The 27,286-nt window shown below is 37.3% G+C and overlaps 2 protein-coding genes across 4 annotated transcripts in view; one reads left to right on the forward strand and one right to left on the reverse strand.

The window, feature by feature from the left end:
- The window catches only part of ACAD11 (acyl-CoA dehydrogenase family member 11), a 71,010-nt gene extending 61,960 nt beyond the window's left edge, over positions 1–9,050 (reverse strand). Inside the window, exon 1 of one of the 2 annotated variants that reach the window (XM_074312842.2) lies at positions 8,847–9,050. In XM_074312842.2, the coding sequence (XP_074168943.2) occupies positions 8,847–8,995 (149 nt within the window). In that variant the 5' untranslated portion in view covers positions 8,996–9,050. The remainder of the gene's footprint in view (positions 1–8,846) is intronic. The other variant, XM_019725930.3, reaches the window with a different exon arrangement.
- A 143-nt stretch (positions 9,051–9,193) lies between these two features.
- Positions 9,194–26,269, forward strand: UBA5 (ubiquitin like modifier activating enzyme 5). 2 transcript variants are annotated; one of them, XM_074312843.2, is made up of 13 exons: positions 9,194–9,605; positions 9,687–9,928; positions 14,411–14,456; positions 14,567–14,656; positions 17,282–17,391; positions 18,240–18,326; positions 18,990–19,074; positions 19,846–19,950; positions 20,120–20,247; positions 22,479–22,614; positions 23,537–23,612; positions 23,760–23,866; positions 24,415–26,269. In XM_074312843.2, exons 2-13 carry the CDS (start codon positions 9,768–9,770, stop codon positions 24,496–24,498), a joined length of 1,215 nt encoding a protein of 404 aa, XP_074168944.2. In that variant the 5' UTR covers positions 9,194–9,605; positions 9,687–9,767; the 3' UTR covers positions 24,499–26,269. The 2 variants fall into 2 exon arrangements, with proteins under 2 accessions (XP_074168944.2, XP_074168946.2); XM_074312845.2 differs by lacking the exons at positions 9,194–9,605; positions 9,687–9,928; positions 14,411–14,456; positions 14,567–14,656 and adding an exon at positions 14,693–14,715.
- The last annotated feature ends 1,017 nt before the right edge of the window (positions 26,270–27,286 follow it).

Below are 27,286 nucleotides of genomic sequence, written 5' to 3' on the forward strand. Positions count from 1 at the left end.
CAGTAAGAAATTGAAAAAAAAAGTATCAGTCTTGTTAAGGGTGTTACTTCTGTTTGCAGGTAGCTATCTTGTCCCTTGTCAAGAGATAATTTGAAAATACTCAGGATTTGCTGCTCTTTGATATCACACTTTTTCCTTTGGTATTGAAATCACTGGTAGAGTCATGACTATTTTGATCAAGTGTAATACAGCAGTTCATACCAAGCTGACGTAGACCTTCACCATCTGTTCTGACAATCAGCTTTGTATGCTCATTAGGGTTTAGGAATCCCTCGTGCAGCCTATGGATTTGCACAAACTGAAGTAACTTTTGATGTTGATGCCAATAGCATCTCAAATGTATTTGCTATAGATAAGTGATCAAGAAAAGAGAAGATTAAAATACTAATTCCATGGTGTTTGAGCATGGAAACATTGCGTATATGGTCCAAGAGGCTTAAAAGTACAAAGCTGGAGATGAGAAGCAAAGGCAAAACATCCCCTAAGAACTTGTTCGGATCCTGTGTATTCAACAATAAGGTCACAGTGTAAGATGAGACACGTCAAAGCAGAATCAAAGATGAAGTCAAACAATGCAATGGAATCATCAAGCGCCTGGTCAAGAATCCGATAACTGAAAAGGAAGAATTTAACATCAGCAGAAAGAACTGGAGAAGATCTGAAACTCCACCATTATCATAGTGTACCAGAGAGCAGGCCCCCTGCTAAGTGCTTTATTGGGGGTTCCCTGGGAATGGTGGCTCACTCCTCCAGAAATGCCTCTTCTGAAACCATGACTGCAGAAATAGACCAAGCTGACCAAAACACAACATAGCACAGTCCACAGGTTCATGAAGTTTGACAGATCCTAATTTGTAGGAAGTCAGTTCAGTAACAGTTTCTGAAGATCACATTTGAGCTGCTATTTAATACGTTACTGGACATTTTGAATACTTGAATATACATAGGGAAAGAGAATAACACAGGTTCACTTTATCAATATGATAAGTGGAAAGTGCTATTTATGTCAGAGAATAAAGCTATTTTTTAAATAGCATTATTTGAAAATTTAAAAAGTGAGCCCAGAGCACTTATGTAAGACTGCCTGGCCCCCATTCCCAAATATCTACTCCTTTCTATTTCCCATCACTCATAACACTGCTGTCTTGACACCACCTGGATTGGTCTCATTATGCTCTTTATCCCTGTTTATGTCATCAACAAAAGAAGTCTCAAATTCCCATGTCACCACCACTTGTCTACTGCATTTTAATTCCCATAAGGCTCTGCATAGGGCCTATTCTGTCTTGTTCTCCCACACTGCCCTCCAGCCCCCAACTCCTGACACCTTTCCACTGCATGGTCTGGAATTCATTTTCTTTCAGTAGCATAATCACGCACAACTTTGATCTCTTCTCTGAATGGAACCTTCATCTCCTTGCTCTAACTCAAACCGGAATGTTCCAGGAAGACCCTGTTTCCTTTGTAGGCCTCTTAACTGTAGATGTGGTTTCCCCACATCACTCAGCCAATGGGCCTGGAGATGGAGTCTGTGTTCTTCCTGGTACTCACTGCCACTTCCAGACTTTTTGCCCTCCCTCTGGTCTAAAGCCCACTCCTGCAGCTTTGAATCTGTCATGAGACTAGAACCCTCTACCCTTTCTCATTGCACTCACCTACTAACTCTTAGATCACCTCCTCTCATTGCCAAAGGATTCAGCTTGATTCACTATTACTCTTATTAACACTGCTCCAATCCTAATTAACGATTTCAAAATCTGCACAGATGATCGTTCCAACATTCAGGCCTGTCAGTTCCTAGAATTCTTCTCCTTCAGTGATATTTCCCTTTCTACTACCTCCGCCACTCATTCTAATGGACACACCCTACACCTTATAAATATCAACAATTCAAGCACTACATAATCCTACTTTTTAAGCATTTATAGCTCCGACCACAATCTAGCTTTCTAATCACTCCCACGAGAACCTCAATTCCAACAATCCTTCAATCCTGGGACCTATCAGCTATTGATCATATTACCTTTTCACCACCCATCAGCTCTCCCTTTTCCCCACCATGTCCTTCCTTACCTGGCTTAAATTTGATGGGCAGTTACATAACCACTCCCTTGAATACATCTTTAATATACTTGACCTTTCTCACTTCATGTTATTTGCTTGCATTCTTCCATCCTGATTAAATGCAACTCTTTGCCTGCACTCATATAACTGAATGTAGCTGGAGAAAGAAACAGCCATGATGATTGGTAGGTCCCCTAGAAGCAGATCCTGAGAGAAAGATTCATGTGCAAGTGACTTATTAAGGAAACACTTGGGAAACCAATAAGAAATCAGGAGAAGCAGGTCAAGGAAGGGGAGAAAGCCAAGCAAGAGTACGATACAAGACAAAGTCCCTTCGAGGGACTTCAGCCTGATCTCGTGGTGGGGAGAGGACTGCGCAGTGTAGGTTACACCTGAGAGTGTCTTACCTCCACAGCAAGGATGATGAGGATTTCATACTCCTGAACCCAACAGTCACTAGTTAAGGGCCATCTTGAGCAGTACAACATTCAGGGCAAAGGAGGCTCTACTAGGCCACAGGCAGTACAAAAAAGAGCCACAGGTGCTGGTTATTAGAAGCCAAAGCCATCAAACAAGAGTATACATGGAAACAGTAAAAAAGAATCTGGGCAAAGTAGCAATAATATCTACTAAAATAACTATTCTTGCTTCCAGTTTACCATGAATCTCAAAGTGAACCCTGACAATCATAATGTATTTCCTTAGCTTGTTTATGCTCATGGACGATTATTTCACAATTTCTCCTCTCGCTTCAAACCTTCTCCTCCATCTTTACTCTCCGCTCATTCTAGCTTCCTATTTCATTGAGAAACTAAAGCAATTAGATGAGAACTCCTACAGGGTTACAGTACCATGTCTACTGCACACAAGCTTCTGTACCCATATACGCTGTCTTCTCTGCCGAGTCTGTAGAAGAATGTTCACATTTCTAAGGACAATCCCTTCTCTTGTGAATTAGATCCCAGCCTACTCCTGTCTGCTCAAGGACTTCATTCCAGCCTCCCTCCTGCTCAATTTTTTCTCTCTCTTCTAGATCACTGCCAGCAGCATACAAATCTGCTCCCGTTTGTTTTTAAAGATTTCTCTTGACCCCACTTCCCCCTCTACTTAAAACATTTATATTCCCTTTTGTAGAAAAACTCAAGAGTTGTTTACATTCCCTGCTCCAATTCTTCTATTTCTTCTTAAACCCATTTCAATCCAGCATTCATTCCTATCTTTCCACTGAAACTACTTTTTCAAGGTCACTAATACTGTTATGGTATTACACCATGATTTTCCCCCTACCTCTCCGGTCACTCCTACTTAGATTCTTTTGTAGGTTCCTCCTTAATTCTTCAGCTCCTTAATATTGGGGTGCCTGGGAATAAGTTTCTAGACCTTTCTTTACGTAGACTCATTTTCTAGGTAAGCTGTGATCTCATGGCTTTAAATACCTTCTCTGTGTCAATGACTCCCATGTGTACACACCTAGTCCAGACCTGTGCCCTGACTGCCAGACTCACTCTTGGATATCTAAAAGGCACCCTGAAACTTAACATTCCAAACCTGAGCTCTGGTATTCCCCCTCAACTCTGCTTCTCTACAGTCATGTCCATTTTACTTTATGGCAACTCCGTTTTCCCGGTTACCAAGACAAAAACGGGATACTATTAGGTTGGTGTAAAAGTAATTGCGGTTTAAAAGGTTAAAAATAATTGCAAAAACTGCAATTACTTTTGAACCAACCTAATATTTGTCTCTTCTTTTTCTTTCATACCCTACATCTATCATTCAGTAAATCCTTCCAAATAAATCCAGAATATGACCACTTGGCACCTATTCCGCACTACCACCCTGGTCTACGCCACTAATATCTCTCTATTGGATCATTGCAATACACTCCAAACTGGTCTCCTTGACTTTGCCCTCTTTAGTAAAACACAACAGGCAAACAGATTGTTTAAAAACACAAATCATGTTCTTCCTCTGCACCCAAACCCTAATCTCCTCCCATCTCCACTCAAAGTAAAGGCCAAAATCCTTACAATGGCTGACAGGACCACGGCCCTTGCTTCCACTATCCTGGGTACACTGGCTTGTACTCCCTCAACACACTGGGCACACTTCCCCCCTAAAGGCAAGAACAGACTTTATCTTGCTGTTCTCTCTGCCTAGAACACTCCCCCCAGAGAGCCGTATGGTTCCGTCCTCGTCTTCTTCAAGTCTTTGCTGACTGCCACCTTCTCACCGAGGCCCTCCTGCTTCTACCCCCCAAACATTTCCTGTTCTCCTTTACTTCTCTCCTAATACATATCGCCTTCACTAAAATATTTAGAAAGTGATTTTGGTTGTTTGTTTTGTCTAAATAGAATGAAAGTTCCAAGAAGGCAAGAATTTTTGTTATATCCCCAGTGGATGGAGCAATCAATGCCAGATACAGATGAGGCACTTAGCTATTAATACAAATCAGTTTGTATTGTATTAAGCTATACAATGGTTTCATTATTGTTTAACTAAATATTTTATATTTCCAATGATTTAACTTTTGCAAATTCAAAAAATAAATTTTGCATAAAAAGAATATTTACAAAATGTGTACAGCAGAAAGAATAACACAATACCAGTGTCCTCACTACTCAGTTGAAGAGGGAATTTCCAAATTTCTGAAGCCCTCGATGTCTCCCTCCCCTCAGAGTAACTACTATCCTAATTCTTAAATTTATCATTCCCTAAAAGTTTATGTCCCTAAACAATTACTGCTTATTTGTCCACTTTTTGATTCTGTGTGTTGTGCACAGCTGCAGTTGAATCATTTTCACGGCTGTATGGAATTCTCCCGTGTGAATATACCACAATTTATTCATCCCTTCTACTACTGATGAACATTGTATCATTCCTGTACTTTTGCTATTATAAACAGTACAAGTGAACTGTCTTAATAGGTTTTCTCCTAACACCCTACTCCAAGAATTTCTCAGGAGCAGACACCTAGGAATAGAATTTCTGTGTCATGGAGCATGTATATCTTTCCATCTTCATCTTTACATGGTCATGCCAAATTGTTTTCCAAAGTAATTACGTTAATTCACATCCTCACCAACTGTGAGTATGAATCTCTGTTACTCCGGATCCTGACCCACGTTTGAAACTGTCAGACTATATTTTTTCAGGCAGTATGGAGGTATGAAATAGTACCTCATCGTTTTAATTTGCATTTCCCTGATTACTACAGTGCAATGACATTGAGCATCTTTAAGTCTTTTGACTATCTGTTGGGCTATTGTAGTTTTTGAATATAAGTAATTAATCTTTTACCCATTTATATACACTGCAAACATTTTCTTTTTTAGGTTTCACTTTCTAAGGAGTCTTTTGCTGAAAATTTATCAATCACTTCCTTTCTGGTTTGTGCTTTGGTCTTTTTAAAGATTTTTCTAATCTACTCCAAAGTCACAAAGATCATCTCTGTCTTCCAAATGTTTACAATTTTGCCTTAACACTAAAGTCTGTAATTCACCAGGGACTTTCAAAGAAAAGGGTCTAATTTTAATTTTTTTATACAGATAATTATACCTGTATAATTTATTGAAGTCTTCCCCTACACACTGATTTTCAATGCCAGCATTGTCATATGCGGTCTGACAATTAAGTTCGCGAACTTGTTGCAACGATGTTGCTAAACGTTTTTGATATCAGAGGGATTATTCATTATGAATTTGTACCAACAGGACAAACAGTTAACCAAGTTTACTATCTGGAAGTGCTGAAAAGGCTGCATGAAAAACTCAGATGACCTGAACTTTTCACCAATTCATGGCTCTTGCACAACAATGCACCAGCTCACAGGGCACTGTCTGTGAGAGAGTTTTTAGCCAGTAAACAACTGTATTGGAACACCCTCCCTACTCAACTGATCTGGCCCCCAATGTCTTCTTTCTTTACCCGAAGATAAAGGTAATATTAAAAGGAAGACATTTTGATGACATTGAGGACATCAAGGGTAATATGATGACAGCTCTGATGGCCATTCCAGAAAGAGTTCCAAAATTGCTTTGAAGGGTGGACTAAGTGCTGCATGGGTGCATAGCTTCCCAAGGGGGAGTACTTGGAAGGTGACCGTAGTGATATTCAGCAATGAGGTATGTAGCACCTCTTCTAGGACGAGTTCGCAAACTTAACTGTCCGACCTCATACATCAAAATTCTATAAATATGTAGGTTTTTTTGTGGACTCTATTATTTTATTGGTCTATTTCTGTACTGATACCATGCCTTCTTAATTCAAGCCTCGTATTTTGTTCCTCTTCAGCAGTGTTTTTGCTATCCTTAGACCTTTGATTTTGAACACATAATTTAGGAGTAATTTTTCAAATTGCGGAAAAAAGTAGGGCTTTTGATTGCCACTGCACTGAATCAATACATTAGTTGGGAAAAAACAAAGATAAATTTACTATTGAATTTTCCTATTCATGAACATTGGCATCTCTCAATTTATCTCTTTTTAAGACCTTAATAAAATTTTATAATTTTCTCTACAAAGGTCTCACACATTTTATTAGATTAATATTTAAGCATTTTGATGCTCTTATTGATATCTTTTTGAAGATTACATTTTAATTGTTGCTAAAGCACAGAAATGCAATTGATTTTTACGTACTGAACTTTCATAAACTTTATTATTTTCTGTAGATCACTGGTTGTTTAATCTGTGAATCAGTTTCTAAACGTGTTTGACAGCTGTCTTTCTTCAGTTATTTCTAAACTTTTGGCATTTATATTCTGATTTTTTTTTTTGTAAGATTGACACTTTAGAATTTTTGAAAAACTTCCTTTGAAGCCTAACATGTCTTCAATTTTCATTAACTTTTCCATGTGTCCTGGAAATAAATGTGTATTTTCTGTGGGATAGCTCCATACATAGATAGAGGCATACTTCAGAGATATTGCGTGTTTGGTTCCAAACCACTGTAATAAAGCATGTATAGCAATAAAGTGAGTCGTAATCTTTTTGCTGGTGTAAGGTGATGAGTCAGAAGAAGAGTTAATAAGAATGAATCTGGAGACTAGCAAGAATAGGTTTAAAGATTAACCACTTAAGCTCTAAGTCCCGGGCTAACACTACACCTGTGGACTGACAAACACCAGGGCAATTTTCAGAGAAAGCCAACCTCAACCATAGTTCTCAGAAGGCGCCAGCCAAAACTGTAAACAACTGCAAGATGACTAGTCCCCTGCATCATGCATAGAAAAACATAAAACCCCAGCTAAACAGCAACCCGCTGCCACTGTCCCTATCAGACTCTTCCCTGGCTCCTTTTTGCCAGTATTTCTCTTTCAAACAGAAACCCATGGCAGCTGTCTTTAAACAACAGCTGTGGACATTCTCTCTCTCTGCCCAACCTTCTATAAAACTTTCTCTGCTTTCCTACTTTTCTGAGTCTTGTGAATGCTTTTACGTTCTGCCAACGACCAAGGGTTAATTCTATGCCAGTGCAGAAGGTCTTACTTTCAATTTGTAATAAACACAACACCTGCAAAGCACTAAGCGCAATAAAACGAAGTATGTCTATACTATTTATGCCACAACTAATTCCATTTATCAAGCACAATCCTAGTTTATTTAACATTCAAATTAATTCAGAATTATCTTTCAGTTAGATAATTCTCCAACAACGCTAGGAGATAAATATTATCTCCGTTTTGCCAAAGGAGGACTCAATACTCAAAAGAGTTAAAAAACTTGTCCAGATTCGTACAGCAAGTGTAGTAGTTGAAATCTAAACTTTGACCTGTTTTAGTTTGTTTGTAACATAGGACTTCTAAGGCTAGAAACCTGTTATTTTTTAGTCCACCTTCTCCTTTATCCTCCAATATCTTTGAGACCAGGTGCCTTTTAATTCTACACCTCAAAACTCTCTCTAATCCATCTCCTTTACTACCGAAATCAGGAATATAAATGCCAGTAATAAATGCCACTGCTATGTGGTCTGTTGCAATGTTTTAAGTCCTTTCAACTATATTATTTCATTGAATTATCAGGATTACTCAGAACGGTCATGTGTTCATTACAGATTAGGAAACTAATTACCAAAGAGTTTATGTAATATACTTAAATTCCCAGTCAGTATGTGGCAGATCTAATTTTCTGGAAGCCAGGATTGTTTCTATAGCTCTGTGATTATGAAAATACTATTTTTAGAATAAACTTAACTTATAAACTTACATTTTGTTATAAAACATCAGACTAGAGCCAGATTCAAGGTGGGGAACAGTAACCTCAGGATTATCATCCAGTTCCCTCACTTCAAAAAGAATTAAAGCCCAAAGTGGTGCTGTGATTTGTTAAGTGGAAAATCTAGTATGAGAATTCGGATCTCCCAGGTGGTGCCATTAACAGCCTCCGAGGATATGGCCAATTATAAAGGCATTACGTTAAAAACAAAACACACACAGAAAAACTAACGGTTCTAGAACAAAAGTTGAGAAAAGGTCTCTTTATATCCCACAGATCTCCCAACCTTAATTGCCTCAGTGAATCCTCGAGGTACATAACTGAATCCTTTACTAAACATTCCTTCTCAGAGTTGGTCTCGGTACTGTTAATTGCTTTCATTATTGCCCACCAATTGGAAATACTCAGAATGAATGCAGGGGACGGGTGATGACAGCTCCTGCCTGCAGAGTGCGTCATTACAGGAAAGGACATCGTGGTGGGATACACTGGGAACCCACCCAGGGCCAAAGGAAGGAAAGCACTATGCACAGAGATTTGTTTCTACTGGAGAAGGCCGGCGTCGATACCTGTACTGGGTAACAATCAGCTTGGCCTCGGGTTCGGCCCCAAAGCCGGGCAAGTGCTCCTTTAGGTAGGCCTCCAGGGACCTGTAGTCGAACTTGTGTTGGGGCAGCACCTCGGCCGCTCCGGGCTCGCTGGAGGCACGGTTCTCCATGGTTGCCTCCGCAAGCCCCAGAAACCCGGAATCCACAGCCCCTTTTGGCGCGGGGCGTGCTGCTTTATAGCCAGTGGGCGAGGCCGGGAGCGCGGCCCGCACGCCTGAGGGGCGGGCCCCGTGGCCCCAGCCAATCACACAGCGCTAGGCGCCGGTGCTGAACATTAACCAGCAGAAGCCCGTGATTGAGGCTGCAGCTGGGTAATGCCCGGAGGGCCTCTGTGTGTTCGGATTTCACATTTTGGTCAGCTTTCGGAGCTGACGACCTCAGTTTCAGACGACAAAGTCACGTTCGTCGCTACCGGCAAATAAGAAAGCACACACAGGCCTTTCAACCTCTAAATCGAATGCACCGGCAGGCGGAAGCGTCCTGTTCAGAAAAAGGCCCGTCAGGATCTCGAGCCCAAGAATAAAAGATCCTGGTGTTTCAGCGGTTGGAAAGGCGACGTCGTAGGCCGCGGGCGGTGGACGTTTAGGACCCGCTGGTTGTGGTCTCTTAGGACCCAGCGAAGAAAAAAGCTGAAAGGGGCGGGTGTTTTGTTACGGGGAGCGATGACTGCAACCGGAAGCGGTACAGTGGACGGCCCGCAGGAGTGGCGGAGACGTGTCGGTCTGTGATGCGCAGGGAGCACTTCCCCAGGGTGCCGGGCTGGGAGGGCCGCCGCTGAGTGCCTCCTTCTATACCCCCCAGGGGCCCGGTACACCTAGCAGCGTGGGGCGGCGGCGGCGGCGAAGACCCGGGCTGGGAGCTTTGGCGGCCGGGGTCCCAGCCATGGCCGAGTCTGTGGAGCGGCTGCGGCAGCGGGTTCAGGAGCTGGAGCGGGAGTTGGCCCAGGAGAGAAGTCGGCGGGCCCCGGGGGGCAGCGACGGAGGAGGAGGCCGGTCCCGCATCGAGAAGATGAGCCCGGAGGTGGTGGACTCCAACCCCTACAGGTGACCAGCGTCGTGGGTCGGAGGCCTGTGATGGGGGCGAGGTGCTCCCCTCCCGTCCAGTCCACACAGCCTCCCATTTCCCTTTTCTTGTTCTGGGGGTCCTGTTCCCAAACGCGGCAAGGCCAAGTCTTAGTACTGGTCAGAAAATGTTTTTTCTCTTAAAAAATAAAATATAAAACCAAAACAAAACAAGTGAATCAGCCATATGGTGCTACTCCTGTGCGTGCTGAGGACACGTACGTATCCAGTTTACTACTTCCCCTAACTCTTAATGTACCTGGCTCTGCATAAAACTGATAGTAACAGCTTTCAGAAGATAGCATCAGATGTAATACCCGCAAAGCATAAACTTCGAGTTTCAGAAAGGCTTCTTAATGTTTCTTAAACTGGGGGCTTCACGGGGAGAGCTGGATTAGCACTAAAGCCATTCGACTTTACCAGTTCTGTCCCCTTCTCTCCTTTCTTGTTTTTATAATAAGGTTTGTTCATTCAGCAGGTCGAACACAGCGCAGTGGTTAAAGTTCTGACTCTAGGATCAAATTGATTGGATTCAAATCTCAACCCTTAGTAAACCTATCTGCTTCAGTTTCTCACTTGTAAAATGGGGGTAATAGTAATATCTCTGTCAGAGTTGTGATGCTTGAAAATGTCAGTATATATAAAATTCTTAGAATAGCTATTGTACATACTAAGCTTTGTGTAAGACTATTGCTCAGTGCAGATACTAACATTAACTGAGCTTCCACTACCTGCTAAGTACTTTGTGTGCATTGTCACTCGTGCATTGTCCTCCTTACACAATCCTAGGAGATAGCTACTATTACATTATTTTACCCCCATTTTATAGGTGAGAAAATTGAGGCTTAGAGAGCTTCTGTGACTTACCTCAGGTAATGGAGCTAGTGATAGTTAATAAGACCTAGACTGGCATTAGGTTTGTTTTATCCAAAGTTCACATGGAACTGTCTCCCCAGTAAAAACAAATAAACCACTAATTAGTGTGGCTAAAAAATTGGATAGTTTTAAAGTAGGTGAAACAGGAAATGTGTTATTGTTACTCTTTCCCTGTAAATAGCAGGAGAGTCTGGATTTAAAAAAAGGTTTTATTTATTTATGACATATAAAGCCTCAGAGGAAGTTTTAGAGTGCATGTATACATTTTTTTACCGACCTGAAATGCAGACAAGTATTTAGGCAAAACGATGTTAATTATATTTATAATAGAAAAACCGGACAAATTCTAATTGTTCCATAATTACAGAAGAGTTCCTATTAACCAAAATCAACCGAAATCATCCCAGATTCTTGCTTTTCCCTCATTCATCAGGGCTAATTGGTTAGCAAGTTGTCTTAATTCTTTCTTTTTTCTTTCAGTTTTATTGAGATACAATTGACAAGTGTGCATGTATTTTAACTGTGTTGCCAAATATGAAGGGTTAATGATACAAATTTTTAGAGTTTAAATAAGCGTGATGTGGGGACAGAGTCCCAGAGAGCAGTTTCCAGGCTCTCGGCCTCACCTGGAAAGGTGCTGGCTCAGGTGGTGGTTGGCCGTCAGCTGTGGCCAGTTGGCCAATTAGCCACTAATATAACTGCTGTGGCTAGGCTGGTTGATTGGCTGGCAGAGAAGTGGCCGGCGGATTGTGGCTCCTGCTTCCTGTGTCTCCAACCCAGCTGCCAGCGAGAATATAGTGGTGTGACTCCCCTATTTATGGCTCCATTGGTGTTCCTTTTTGGCCTCCATGTCCTGCCTTCTTGTGCGGGGAGCAGGAGCTGAGACGCCCGCATGACATATGAACTGACATCTCTAATCAGAATGAGTTGAAAGTATTCCATTTAGCATCCTTAAAAATTTTGTAATTTTACAAATGAAAATTTAAAAAATTGGCATCCAAGAATGAAAAAGAAAGGGATATGGATCATATATATTTAGAATCATATTTCATTTTAATGTGAGACAATCCCTTGACATTCTAATCACAAACTTTCAGAACTCTAAACGTTTAGTATTTTCTATCTGATTTGTACCTTTATTAAAACTGCTACATAGGAGATTGCAGTTGTCTCCCAAAGCTCTTCAGTAGTACATGGAAAGTTGATAAAGGTCAGCCTGAATATTTTGAAATATTGTTCAGTCAGTAAAAAGTGAGCACCTTTTCATCTCAGCCCTCCTGGATGATATCATCTACCACTTAATGAATTTTTCTTATGCGTGGACACTGGGGATACAAAGTAGACATGGTCACTTCCCTGCAGAGTTTACCAGATGAGTGTGAGATAGACAGAAAGGTAAACATGGGATTGCAATATGAGTGGTAAGAATTGTGATAAAGTACAGAGTTATTGAAAAATATAAGAGGGGTTTGTAGTTGTTCAACATCATTTTAATTGCATGAAGTGATACAAAAGAAAAATAAAACCTCTGATCCTCAAAGACCTTTTGCTTTAGTTTGGGAGACTCAATGGTTGTGGAATAATGATTAAACAACACAAGTAACCATAAAATTATGTGGTATAGAATATAATTATAAGTATGTGGAGAAAATGGAGAGGGGAGCAAAGGCTTTAAAATTAGAAAAACTGGTCTTAAATACTAGCTTAAAAACCCAGCTCTGAATTCTTCTTTGTTATGTAGCTGACTGGGGTAAGTTAATTAATCTGAATATTTTTCTTCATTTGTAAAAGGGGTTGTAATACATTCTTCTCAGGGTTATTTATAAAGATTAAAGAGAGCATCAAGGCAAACATAGCAGATTGATCACAGGCATTTATTATCACTGTTTACTCAATCCCACCAAAATGACTGTAAAGGAATTTTTTTTTCTGGGGAGGGGGAGGGATATTGGGGAACAGTGTGTTTCTCCAGGGCCCATCAGCTACAAGTAGTTGTCCTTCAATCTAGTTGTGGAGGGTGCAGCTCACTGGCCCATGTGGGAATCAAACTGGCAACTCTTGTTCAGAGCTCATGCTCTAACCAACTGAGCCATCCAGCCGCCCCAACAGTAAACGAATTTTTAAAAAGGAGTAACCCCCATGGAAAAAATAGAGGGTTTCTATTAATAATGGGGATCAGTGGATCCTATACTTGAACATTATAGTAACACAATTTTAGAAACTAGAAAAGAGATGGGTGACAGATCCAAAGAAGTCGACTCTTAAGCCTGCAAACCAGTTTATACCACAGAATTCCCCAGAGGCTCAGGAATAGGCAGAGGTACTTCTAGAAGGGCTTAGGGTAGGGATTAAAAAAATATGGTTGAAAATCTGTCGAAACAGAGCCCAGGTTTTCTTCTCCACTTTATGTGGCTGAGCTAATGCCTCTTCCCTACCAGGAGAAAAGACTAGACATTTACACGTTGGAGAGAGTAAAATAGAGGGTTTTCATTAATTGAAGTAGGTCTTTGTACCTGAAGTAAGGGAATTAACTGCTCACATACTGAATGCTAGGACTCTGAGCCTTGCTCTTCCACTTAACACCCCAAAACTGACAGCCATAAATGCCTTTCAGACTGGAAGTTGAAAGATTCTTCTCTAGGGAATCTGATAGACCAAAGAAGACTGAAAGACAATGACATTTTGGGTTTCAACTAAATAGTCCCTACAGATTACCCTACAGTGAAGCCCAAAATCAAACACATATCACCCACATCCTTGCCTTTGTTAGTGTCTGCCTCTTAAATATGAGCAGAACAAAGGATGAGAGAAGCTCCTAACATGAAAGAAACAAAAAACAAAAATAGTAACTTGAATAGACTATGTAAGGGGGACACATCCGCAACATTATCATTGTCCCCAGATAAGAGATGATATTTTGTAAATGAAACAGAACAAGGTGCTACGAAAAAAAACAATCATTTAGATTATTAAAAAGAATTCTTGAAAATGAAGAACAAAAATGAAAATCTCAATAGAAAAGTTGCAAAATGAAGTTGAAAGAAAACCAGAGAACAGAGCAGAAAACTAAAACGATGGAAAATAGGAGAAAGAAAATAAGAGCAGAAGACCAGTCCAAGAAGTCCAACTTCCAAATAATAGGAGTTCCAGAAAGATAGCCTAGAAAAAAACAAGAAAATCATCAAATTCTTCAAGAAAATTTTCCAGAACTGAAAAACATGTTTCCAATTTGTAAGGGTCTGCCAAGTACTCAGCTCAATGGATGAGAATAGATTCACAGTAAGGTACATCATAAAATTTCAGAAGCTAAAAGACACTAGAGCTGTATCAGAAATTTTGGGGGAAAATTATTTCCAATTAAAAAATAATCTTGTTGCACGGTTTGCACCTGGGAGGGTTTTCAAGTATCAGTGTTTTAAAAGCTGCTCCGATAATTCAGTTTCCTCTGGTAAAAGCCAGCTGAAAGATTTCTCCTCTTTTAAAGGATTAGTAATGATTGATTTTTGGTGTTTATTTTCTGTGATGTAGGTTTACCTATGTCACTATTAAAAGATTGTAAACTTTAAAACTTTTTTTTTCTGTTTTAAGCCGCCTGATGGCATTGAAACGAATGGGAATTGTAAGCGACTATGAGGTATGATAAACTTTTCCAACTTTTTGAAGATGATTTCCGTAAATGAAAATAATTTCTGATGACATTTTTGACGCGTTATTAACCAAGACATATAATTTTGCATTTCACAGAAAATCCGTACCTTTGCTGTAGCAATAGTAGGTGTTGGTGGAGTTGGTAGTGTGACCGCTGAAATGCTGACAAGATGTGGCATTGGTAAGGTAAAAACATTTCTCTTTGCCTATCCTATAGGGAACTACTCACCTCTGGAGTAAACCAGGTAAATCAGGATTTTTATTATTATTAGTGGTTTATTGATTTGTGGTGTATTTATTCATATTGTTCTTTCTACCTGAGAAGTTTAAGACATAACTCCACCAAAATGGAAGCTGATAATATTGCTAATATAAGAAGGACTACCTAATTGTTCAGGAACCTTTTTATTTGGGTAATATATAAACAATTTGGACTTAAATGCTTGAAACTGAACTGGCAAATGCTCCAGATTTTTTTAAACCCATACATTTTTCGCTTTTTTTCTAAAATTGGTTTAGATTGTGGGTAGGAAGGAGAAGTAATCTTATACCAGAAATCAGGCTACCAGTCTTAGATTTATAAAGCTGAAATCCATGATGTTATATAATGGTCGAATACATAAGCTTTCCACAGTTACATACCCTTTGTCATTTTGGTAAAGCGTACATTTTCCCATAAAGGTTATCAATGCTTTTTAATATGTTGGTCCACTCTGTGCCCCCAAATTCTTAAAAGAAAGTGGTTTCAAAGTAGGCACTCATTTCCCAATATAGAAAAGACAACACAAAAATACCAAAAATGTTTATTAACATTTTAAAGTCTGTCAAGAAGTTTACAAAAGCCAGCCAACAGTTGCTTATAGCTGATGTAAGTACGCTGGCTGATTGATCAAGGATAGGAAAGATCCTGGAGAGCCGTGGTTCTCAGGGCTGAGTGTGCTTCTGCATCACTGGGCGACTACCCCAGTGGTATTGATTTTGTAGATTTCAGGTGGACCGAAGAATTGGAATTTCTTACAAGTTCCCAGGGAATTCTGATGTTGTTCCAGGGATGACACTTTAAGAACCTCTGGATCCTTGCGACTCACAGTCTGGTCCCAGAAGTAATAGCAGAACTGCCTGGCAGCTTCAGGCAGATTCTGATTCAGTAGGTCCCACGCCAGACCTGTTCAATCAAAATCGTATTCTAACTACATCCCCAGATGATCCATACGCATATTAAACATGGAGAAGTGCTTCTGTATTTGTAATAAGCTCCAGGTGATGCTGATGCTGCTGGCCCAGGCCACATTTTGAGTAGCAGGGATCTAGAACAGTGATTATCAAATACTGCTGTAATTGGAATTTCCTGGGACGTTAAAAACAATTCTGATGTTTAGACTGCACTTCATAACAGGTTAATCAGAATCTCTGGGGATGGAACCCAGACATGTTATTTTTTATAAACTCCCCCAAGTGATTCCAGTGTGCACTCCAGGTTGTAAGCTAAGGATCTACATAGGTAAGGGTCAGAACTTGCTTCAATATGTAAAACAGATCAACAAGAAGCTAAGTCATGGGGTTATGTAGGGAAGTGGAGGATTGGAGACCCAGAGCCCACTTCTTATCCCTGAAAGTTTCTGGAATCCACAGGGCACCTGGGATCACCAGATTTAGATCAGCTGCTTTATTTTACAGATGAAGATGCAGGCCGGGAAAATGAAAGTGACTTACCTGTGATGAGAGCTAATTAGTGGCAGAGTTACAAATCATACCTCCTTGTTCCCCAATTTAGGATTTCCTACAGCTTACTCATAAACCAGCTTTGAGGCTGAAACTCACCCTTAATACTTGGCCTGATCTAATAAGTATTGTTGAATGAGAGTAAATAAACTGTATTTTGGAGAATCTAGGGTTGGAAAATTATCATAGGTGGCATAAGTGTTATTAATATCTTTCTTAGCAAGATACTAAGGGTTACCTAGGTGTTGTTTTTATGGAATGGGTTAATTTTTTAAAGTTTCTGTATTGAGAAGAAGAAATTCCCATTTTTGTTTTTATTGTTAAATTTAGTGGCTGAGAATTGTATTACAGAGTCACAGAATCTTAGATTAAGGAAAGGACCTTGGAAATCCTTGGGCCCAACTTTTCTTACTGATAAGAAATGAAATCTTTTGGCCATTTTAAAGTATGTACGTGTGTGTGTGACAAACACTGTCATGCCTAAATATATATAGCTGGAAACAATAATTAACTGATTAGATAGTAATTCTATTTGGAATAATGTTTTAGCCATGGCATGGGTATATACAGTGTCATATTCACAAAGGAGTCATGCTATACTATAGTTTTAAGTAATGCACTTATTTTTATCTTATTTAAAAATTCCATTTATCTAATGGATTCTTGGCTCTTAGCAAAAAATTGGAATGAAGTAGGATTTTGGCAGAATTAAAAAATAATTGGTATGAAGTACTATAAATGTTAATTTCTCAGCGAATCATTTAGAGAGGCAGTACAGCGTGTGGTTAGGGCACACATGCTGGATTGAGAGTGCCTGGATTTGAATCCCGTTTCTACTACAGATTAGTTGAGTGGCTTTTGGGCAAATGCCCTAGTTGTCTCATTTCTAAAATGAGGATAATAGTATCTATATACTTATTTCATATGCACATTAAATGAGTTAATATATGGCACCCAGTGTTTCAGAGTTCACTGATATTACTGTCAGACTGTTAAACCCATCAAATGTAAAGCCCACTAGTTTATTCTTTGTTAGTTTTTGTTTGTTTTGGTATGTTTTTCATCAGAATACCACTATTTTCATTTTAGTTGCTACTCTTTGACTATGACAAGGTGGAACTGGCCAATATGAATAGACTTTTCTTCCAACCTCATCAAGCAGGATTAAGTAAAGTTAAAGCAGCAGAACATACTTTGAGGTAAATGGAATAGCAGTCATAACTGTATTTAGTGAAGTCTTACTCTGTGTATTTGGTATGAGTTAATGTGTAAATGGACCTGAATTTTTCTCTATAAAAATGCAGATTTCACTTATACAAAGAATTGTCTTACCTCCTGGATCTGCGTTGGTACCCTTTTTCTGTGTAGGGCTAAATAGTAAAAATTTAGGCTTTGAGGGCCATATGGTCTCTGTTGAAATCACTCAACTAAGAATTTTTAGTGTAATAGCAGCCATAGGCAATATAAATGATATAAAAATGAATGAACATGGCCGTGCTCCAATAAAACTTTATTTATGGAATTTGAAATTAAAATTTCATATATTTTTCATGTCATGAAATACTGTTGATCTTTTGATTTTTTTTTTTTTTTCTTGTAACCATTTAAAAATGTAAAAACGATTCTTAGCTTGTAGACCTTACAAAAACAGGTGGCAGGTCAGTTTTGGCCAAAGGGTCATAGTTGGCCAACCCTTACTTGAGAAAGTTTCATTGTGGGCCCAAACATACTTACACTGAATTGATAAGGAACCAAGAAGCTCTTTTGTCAGGCTGAGCTGATGCTAACAGCTGATAAAGGCTTAATTCCCAGCACCTAGATTGTAGGAACATTTTTATAAGCCTTCTGACAATCTACGTTTTGTTCCTAATCATTCAACCTAGTCCTTGAAGTGGGACAAAGGAGGTAGGAGAGGACTTTGGGTTTTCTTTGAATAGCTTGAATTTCATTTCTTTAATCTCTGTTAAATGATCTTTAGTTCTTTTTCCTGCTTTCTCCTACGAATCCTACTAGTAGTTTTTGTAATCATTTCCTTTTTCTCTCTTAGGAACATTAATCCTGATGTTCTTTTTGAAGTCCACAACTATAATATAACTACAGTAGAAAACTTTCAACATTTCATGGATAGAATAAGGTAAATTTTTATTTATGAATATTTTGCACAATATCCAGCTCAGTTAAACAAGTATTATTAGAAAATGTACTGATGATTAATTCAATGAGTTGACAGAATGATACGTATTTTTGTTTTTCAAATACTTAATTTTTTGTGTAATTTTTACGTACTAGAAATTCAATAAAAAGTATATATTGTCCAAAAAAACAATAATAACAAAATAAAAAACAAAAAGTCCCCATTATTATAATAGTAAAATAAGGAATCCTCAATTACATGTTCTGTGTTTTAAATATATTTCTGTCTGTAAATCGTTTTCTGCAGACCCTTAGAACACCACTGAAATATTGAATTGTATTCGATTAACTTTTTTTGCATTTGTAGTGAAACATGAAAAAAAGTGTGTGAAAGCTTATAGGCAAATGGTAACTTTTGTGAATACACTTTATACTTCTTACATCCTTATATTAATACATGTTGTGTAAGAAGTACTGCAATATCATTGATATTATAATAGTTATGCAATACTCGATATATACTGGATCTTTAATATTAAATATGTACTGTCATAATTATACTTAAACATTACTGAAAAAACAAATGTGACTTAACAAATAAAGCATAATTAGAATGTATTTTGTGTCCTGATTTTTTCAAATAAAATTTATTTTATTTGCCTAGTAATGGTGGATTAGAAGAGGGAAAACCTGTTGACCTAGTTCTTAGCTGTGTGGACAATTTTGAAGCTCGAATGACAATAAATACAGTGAGTATTCCTATTGTATAAAATGTAATACTCGTGAATTGATCCACTTTCCTGTATGTCCCATCAGTATATTCCCATAATAAAAATACTGAAAATAGTTCTGCATTTAAACCCTTTTATAATGTTTTATTTTTAATGTTCTCTTTGCCTACTTTTGAAATGTATTCTAATGGCTATGAGACCTGTCTAGACTTGCGATTGTGGCGTATGCTTTAGTATCCTATTTTCTCTTAGGACAATAGAGGAAACTAAAATAGATACTTGTGATGTTCAATTTTTAAAATAAATTGTTATCTTATAATACTCTTATTATTGGTCAGCATTGGTTTTAACTTTTGTTACTTTATTTTTAAGTAAATGTATAAATATATATAAATTGCATATAAACATGTTTTTTCAAAAATACAACTGAATTCTTTTTCTCCTAAATTACTGTTTTCAACTTTTCAAATGCCATTTTGCGTTTTTTGTTGCTAAAATTATTTTAGAAAAACGAAGTTTTACATTAATAAGAAATCCAGTAAACTGTGGTTCAATTTAATTAAATATATATTTATTGACTGCTTACCTGTCAGTTTTCTTTTTAAATAGAGAGTGGCAATTGCCAAGGAATTCCATTATTTACAGCTTTCCTGTTTTATTCTGAAAATTAATTTTTAAAAACCCATGGTAATCCATTTAGTTAAACCCCAGTTTTTCATGAAAAGAAGTTACAGTAAATTACTTCTTGCTCTTTTGTTCTTTCTTGTGTTTTCACCTATTTCTACTAAGGCTTGTAATGAACTTGGACAAACATGGATGGAGTCTGGGGTCAGCGAAAATGCAGTTTCAGGGCACATACAGCTCATAATTCCTGGAGAATCTGCTTGTTTTGCGGTATGTGATTCATTTTGGGTTATTTTTCACTGTTAAGTACTAGAGTTCGTAGGGGCATTGAAAATGTATTACAATTCAAAGAAAAAACAAACTTTGTATGTGGGAATGCTATTTGGAACATATACTTTTTTCCCTTTCTTTGAAATTTTCTTTTATGTTTTTCATGTAGTGTGCTCCACCACTTGTAGTTGCTGCAAATATTGATGAAAAGACTCTGAAACGAGAAGGTGTTTGTGCAGCCAGTCTTCCTACCACTATGGGAGTGGTTGCTGGGATCTTGGTACAAAATGTGTTAAAGTGAGTAAGGGCTAATTTTCTGAATGTCTTGTTTGCTTTTGACAAAAATATATTTAATGAAGTATTTCAAATGTTGGAATTACCAGCTAAGAATTTAACTTCTTAAAAATTTAGTTTCAAATATACATATATTTTTTATTTTATATATTATGTATAATATATGTGTACTTTTTATTTATATGTAAGTATATCTTATAAGATTTAATTTAAATGTACAGACCCTTGAACATTGCGGGGGTTAAGGGTGCCAACCCCCATGCAGTCAAAAACACATGTACAACTTTTGACTTCCCAGAAACTTAACTAGTTGTCCCTTGGTGTCTGCTGGGGATTGGTTCCAGGACCACTCTCCACCCGCCTGCAGATACCAAAATCCATGGATGCTCAAGTCCCTTATATAAAATGATGTAGAACAAAGCATACAGTCAGCCCTCTACATCCACAGATTCCCAGGGATACAGAGGGTCAACTGTGTATTTATTGAAAAAAATCCACACATATGTGGACCCCGCACAGTTCAAGCCTGTGTTGTTCAAGGGTCAACTGTAAATTAATATTACATACATGTGTGTGTTACTCTCTGCATTTGGAATAGCTCTTGTTAAGTGACACAAATGGTACTGATGTAGTTATATATGACTCATTAACCAAATGATATAAATCTGCAGGTTTGACCAAAGATTGGAGACTTAGGCATAAATGCACTTGTTTTCACTATCTTGATTTAAACTCTTACTAAAAATAATACGAATGTGATTAAACATTAACCAGGGTAATATCTCTGCTATCCCAAAACAGATACCCAACAACCATACCATCTAATCTATAGCTAAAAAGGACGAAGATTTCTTTGCAGCTAAGATTAATATCAAAGAGGTTTTGAACCAGCCCTCACTTTATTAAAAGCAGAATCTTTAGGTAGGCCAGTTTTTTTCCTCACTTTATAACTGTAATAAGCTTAATTATGTTTCCTAAGCCTCCAATATAATAAGAATAAATTATAACAGAGAAAGGCCCTCTGATATCAGAAGTGCCCACTACCAGCAAAGAAATTGTAAAACGCATACATAAGAACTCTCAAGGCGACTGTCCAGAGCTATATCATGTAAGAGCAGATAGCCTGTACAAACTTCAGTAGGTCCTATCTAAACAAAACATTTTATAGTATGATACGGAAAGGCGGGGGGGGGGGGGCATTATGGCTATAAAATAATTCTTTTATGGATGTAAGAGAATATTTAGCCAGCCCTCTACTGATGGAAATTTAGGCACCTTAGATTTTTTTGCTACTATTAACAATGCTGCAAACATCTTGCCGTACATCTTTGTATATTAGATTTTTGTACAGTGTGAATTTTTAAGAATGGAATTTCTGGGTTTATGCAATATTTATTTTGACAGATATTACTAAATTTCTCTTTCAAAAGGATTGTACATGTCCCTCACTGTGTAGGAGTACCTGGTTCACCCAGACCTTTGATAACATTGGGTATCATTAAATTCTTTAATCTTTGTCAATATGAAGGTGAAAAATGGGTATCTTACTCAATTTTCAATTATTTGTGGTAATTTGAGCACTTAAATTTTTCTGTGAAATGTTTGCTCATATCCTTTGCTCAGTTTTTTGTCTTGTATATTAAGAACATTCACTTGAAAGTATTTTTCCTTTTGTTGTTTATCTTATATACATTATTTTCCCTCTATAAGCTTCTAAAAGGAATCAGATTTGACTGAGAGAGCACAGGGAACTTTACTGCATGCTGGAAATGCTTTATATTTTGATCTGGTAGTGAATACTTTGTAAAATTTTATTGAGTTGTCCATTTAAGACTAAATTTTATAGTAAGTTATATATAAAAACTTTAAAAAATTAGCAGTTAGATTTAGTACCATAGCTCAGGGATTTTTAAGATATTCTTCTCCCACATTTTAACCTCTCTAAAATCAGATGCTTCTTAAAGTTGTTGACATACCATAGTTTAATTGGTAGCATTTTATCTTTATTAGAGGTTTAAAAAAATAAGTTTTATGGTTGATGAAATGGAGTAATCTTTTCATTCCTGCATTCATTCAACAAGTATCTACTGTAAGCAAGGCCCTATAAACAAGATAAATAATGTTTTCTGGGTTGCTTGTTACAAAAATGACTACCTATTTCAAACTCATTTTTTGAAAATCCAATTATTTTCTTCTAATACTATTCTTTTATTTAAGTCTGATTTGTTTTCCAGGTTTCTGTTAAATTTTGGTACTGTTAGTTTTTACCTTGGATACAATGCAATGCAGGATTTTTTTCCTACTATGTCCATGAAGCCTAATCCTCAGTGTGATGACAGAAATTGCAGGAAGAAGCAGGAAGAATATAAGGTATATGTCAACCTGTCAAAATGTATGAGAGATCATATTGCATAGATAATAACTTAAAAAAGAAGAAACAATTATTTAGATTTGGAATACAAGATAATGGGATTCAGTATTTTTTTTGTTTGTTTTTTAATAAATGTCCACTACATGTTTTTTTTGTTTGTTTGTTTGTTTTGTTTTGTTTTGCTTTGTTTTTATTGGGGAAGGGGAACAGGACTTTATTGGGGGAACAGTGCGTACTTCCAGGCCTTTTTTTTTCCAAGTCAAGTTGTTGTCCTTTCAATCTTAGTTGTGGAGGGCGCAGCTCAGTTCCAGGTCCAGTTGCCGTTTTCTAGTTGCAGGGGGCACAGCCCACCATCCCTTGCGGGAGTCGAACCAGCAACCTTGAGGTTGAGAGGACGCATTCCAACCAACTGAGCCATTTGGGAGGCAGCTCAGCTCAAGGTGCTGTGTTCAATTTTTAGTTGCAGGGGCCGCTGCCCACCATCCCTTGAGAGAGTTGAGGAATCGAACTGGCAACCTTGTGGTTGAGAGCCTGCGCTCCAACCAACTGAGCCATTCCAGAGGCAGCTCAGCTCAAGGTGCCATGGTCAATCTTAGTTGCAGGGGGCGGAGCCCACCATCCCTTACGGGACTTGAGGAGTTGAACCGGCAACCTTGTGGTTGAGAGCCCACTGGCCCATGTGGGAATTGAACCCGCAGCCTTCGGAGTTAGGAGCATGGAGCTCTAACTGCCTGAGCGACCAGGCCGGCTCCGGATTCTGTATTCTTAAAACTTTAATTTGTTCACCATGGTTCAAAAATGAAAATTCTGTTCAGTCTTTTTTTGCTTTTAGTAGTATAAGAAGCCTGCCAGAATTATTGATTAATGCTTCAGAGAACTGAGAATGAGTAAAAACACTTTGATTCTGTTTGATTTTTACAGAAAAAGGTAGCAGCATTGCCCAAACAGGAGGTTGATCAAGAAGAGGAAGAGATAATACATGAAGACAATGAGTGGGGTAGGAATTCTTTCAAAAATGAAATGGCAGCATGAAACAAACTCTTTTATGGGAGGGAATCTAATTATAATTAAGATGATAAAAATTTTGAATAAGTATTGCTTAAGTTCTTTAAAAACTGTTGTAAGATCAAATTTAACTCTACAGGTATTGAGTTGGTATCCGAGGTTTCAGAAGAGGAACTGAAAAATTCTTCAGGTCCAGTTCCTGACTTACCTGAAGGAATTACAGTGGCATACACAATTCCCAAAAAGGTACATCTAAAATCTGATTTACCAGAAGTAAATATCATATAAGACAAAATGTTTATCTTCTTTCATATTCATCCTGTTTTTTAATGCTAATGCAGTATTTCTTGTTTTAGATATTTTACACTATAGGCATTAAGATGTGTGAAAGAGAGAGGTATTCCGTGCTAATATAGAAATGTGTACAGCACATTAAAACTTTTTGAAAACATAGACATAAAATAGTTTTTTGTCACTCATTAATGGATCAAGTAAAATATTTTGATTAAATGAAAATAAACCATTTTTGTATATTGGTAGTTTTAGCCACAATACCATTTAAAAGTACCACTTCAGTAGATATCTCAAGAATACTGAAATTATTGCCTTATAAATCAAAAGATTGGTGGGGAAAGTAAAGGACTTTGTCTCTCCTAAAAAATAGAAGGCATAGTTATTAAAGAGAATTTACTTTGTAAACTTGCTGAGCATGGTTAAAGCTTACTCATATATTCCTAAGCTTCAAGAATTTTACATGGTTAATTTTTTGCTGCATTTTTCTCATTTGTTGATAGCACGAAGATTCTGTGCCTGAGGTAACGGTGGAAGATTCTGGTGAAAGCTTGGAAGACCTCATGGCCAAGATGAAGAATATGTAGATAATGGACTGGCCTATATTTTATTTTCTGTGTTTAAGCCTATTTCCTTACAATTAAAAAAAATCATTTTAAAACTGACAAAACTTAGGGCCACATCAACCAATGTATAATCTTTGCTGAATTGTTACACTTTTTGAAAATACTATTATTGTTTCTTGTGCCCCCCCAACCCTCAATTAGATCAATAACTCTCCTAAAATTCATGTTTTATTTTAGTAAGAAAATTTCAAAGGATTATTTTAGGCACTTATAAATCTTATTGAAAACTTAGTCATTGAAATGTCTTGGCTTTTTCGGGAAGGGTGGAAAGAAAGGACGAATTTGATGCCGTACATATTCCTTCCTTCCAGTCGTCCTTTGTGGTCTGTTGCCTGAGCTTCATTGCCGTGGACAATGAAGCAGTTCATGGTCATGAAATGTAGGGAAAAGGACAAGAGGTACAACCTGCTGATGAGAGCTAGCAGGTATCTACTCACTGTTTGGAATTGCTCTCTACGAGGAAACTGCCCACTACTACTATCATGGCCAACAATGAATTTAAAATAGTTAACCTTATAAAATAAAAACATCCACTCAAATGTTTCCTGATTACAAACTGAAATGCAGTCATTGGAAAAGTTTGTAAACCTGTGAATTACATATTCGAAATAAGACAAAGGCGATAAAAGGAAGCTTTCTTCATGGATAGACAGGTAAAAGTACTTTCAGGAAGTACAAATTATATTTCTGCCCTGACCAAGAAAAATCATTGCTTCTGTGGAATATGTACCATGAGTCACTGTACTTTACTGAGGAGACAGGGATAAATTTAGGCTAAGATTATTTAGATTATACCCGCATATGGGGTACTTTCTGAACACTTTTTCATTTAAATTTGATTCCTAGGTGATTTATTGGCAAGGGTTTGCCCTGGATAATGGGCATAAAGGAGGCCTGGACTGCTTCTGAAATGATTGACACATACAGATTCACTGGAAGAGCATCATTTTCCCTGATCATGACCATGAAATTGTAATGTGATAAACTGGTTTTCTCTGGAGTTGCATACAAATAATGAAGGCTTAGAGAGCCTTGGCTGAAATAAATTCCCCATGGTTTGGAGAACATGCATGTGTAACTACTATATTATCTATAGGCGCTTATGCTAATCTCCTAGTTTGATGATTTCTTTGCTTTGAAGATATGAATGTCTAAATTGTATCTCTAGGGGGAAAATGTTGGTAAAAAATTAAAAAGTGCATTCCCTACTTGTAAAATAAAGTTCTGAAAACTGATTTCAGAAAGCCCCAAGTATCTATTATGTTCAGTATATATAGTTTTGAGATTCTAGGGTCAAATTGTTGATTCTTATGTTTCGAGTGATGTCAGGAAAGTACAGGGATAGTTTTTCTAGCCTTGAAACTTATTTATTTTCCCTGGGTAGGTCCTTTGCCGTATTTTAAAAATTGAGTGTATTCATCTATAAAATACCTTCTCTAGTTACTACATGTTTTTGAATTTCAAAAAAGAAATGCAGTCTTCCTAAATCCCATTCCTTTGGAATCTTTGGTACCCTAATTTAGTAAGGCTTTAATTATAAGGTAAAACTTTCATAGTTTGAGAAAGTATAATAGCTAGAACGCATCTGTTAAAGACCTTTTTTCTGCTCTTGGCACTGCACCCTGCTGGTATTTTACCCTACGCCAAACCTTATCTAATTTTTTGGTCTTGTATCTTCCATTAAAAATAGTTATTAGATTATTTTACCTGGAAATAAATCTGGTAACAGATATCTTTTGCAACCTCTCTTGACAGTCTTATTGCCATGAAAATTTGTATATGTAGGCAGCTGATTATGTGAAATTAATGATCACTGAATTTTACATCACTAAAACACTTAGTGCTTGACCAGATTTATAAACACTTACTGTTTCTAATGTGAAAGGTGGAAACACTCTCAAAATTGCCTTAGTACAAAGGCTATTAAGTTCTAGTAAAACAATATATTCAACTTTAATCCCTTCCCTCATTATTAATGGAAAGTTCATTTGTGGTACTACTTAAATGATTTATATAGTAAAGGAAATATGTATTATTGGTTTCTTCACATAAGAATACTCCCTGAATACCTACAAACACTGACCAACACAGAAAGGTAATAACCATTTAAGAATATTTATTAAGGAAGCTTTGACCGCCCCACTCAATTGCATTTAAAAAAAAAGTTTCTCTTTGTAAAGTATTAATGAATAAAAATTAAAACTACCGTAATTTGGATACTAGAATTCAGTTTTATAATTGAGTTGTCTGAAAGCTACCTTTTTCATTGTGAATGGGTATATTAATGTGAACATAATATTCCTATTTGAGAACCTCAAATACACAAATATCTGTCCCAGCTATTTTTATCTTTAAGTAGGCATTCTGCGTGAAACATTTGAGCTGTTAGTACAATAAGTAGTAAGATCAAAAGTTTTAAAAATTAATATTTAGACTTAAATCTTTTGAAATATATAGTCATCCCCCAAATGTAACTAGTGAATTTTTACCATAAAGTTACTTGAATAATATTAATAACTTGAAAAATACTATGTTTCCACTTTTTGTATGTTTTCCAGTCTGAATTTTGTAGGAACAAAGAATAAATGGACATTATTTTGCTAATTTTTCCTTTTTTCAGGGATCTTCTAGTATATTAATCTCAGATTATTTCCTAAAGCAATTTTTAATGCATTTCAACTTCATATATTACATATAATGTATTAAATTACTTATACCACTAAATAATCAAATTTTGAACTGTAATGGC

This window comes from Rhinolophus sinicus, chromosome 5, assembly GCF_057876585.1.
Source record: "Rhinolophus sinicus isolate RSI-liver-muscle chromosome 5, RSI-T2T, whole genome shotgun sequence".
Lineage (NCBI taxonomy): Eukaryota > Metazoa > Chordata > Mammalia > Chiroptera > Rhinolophidae > Rhinolophus > Rhinolophus sinicus.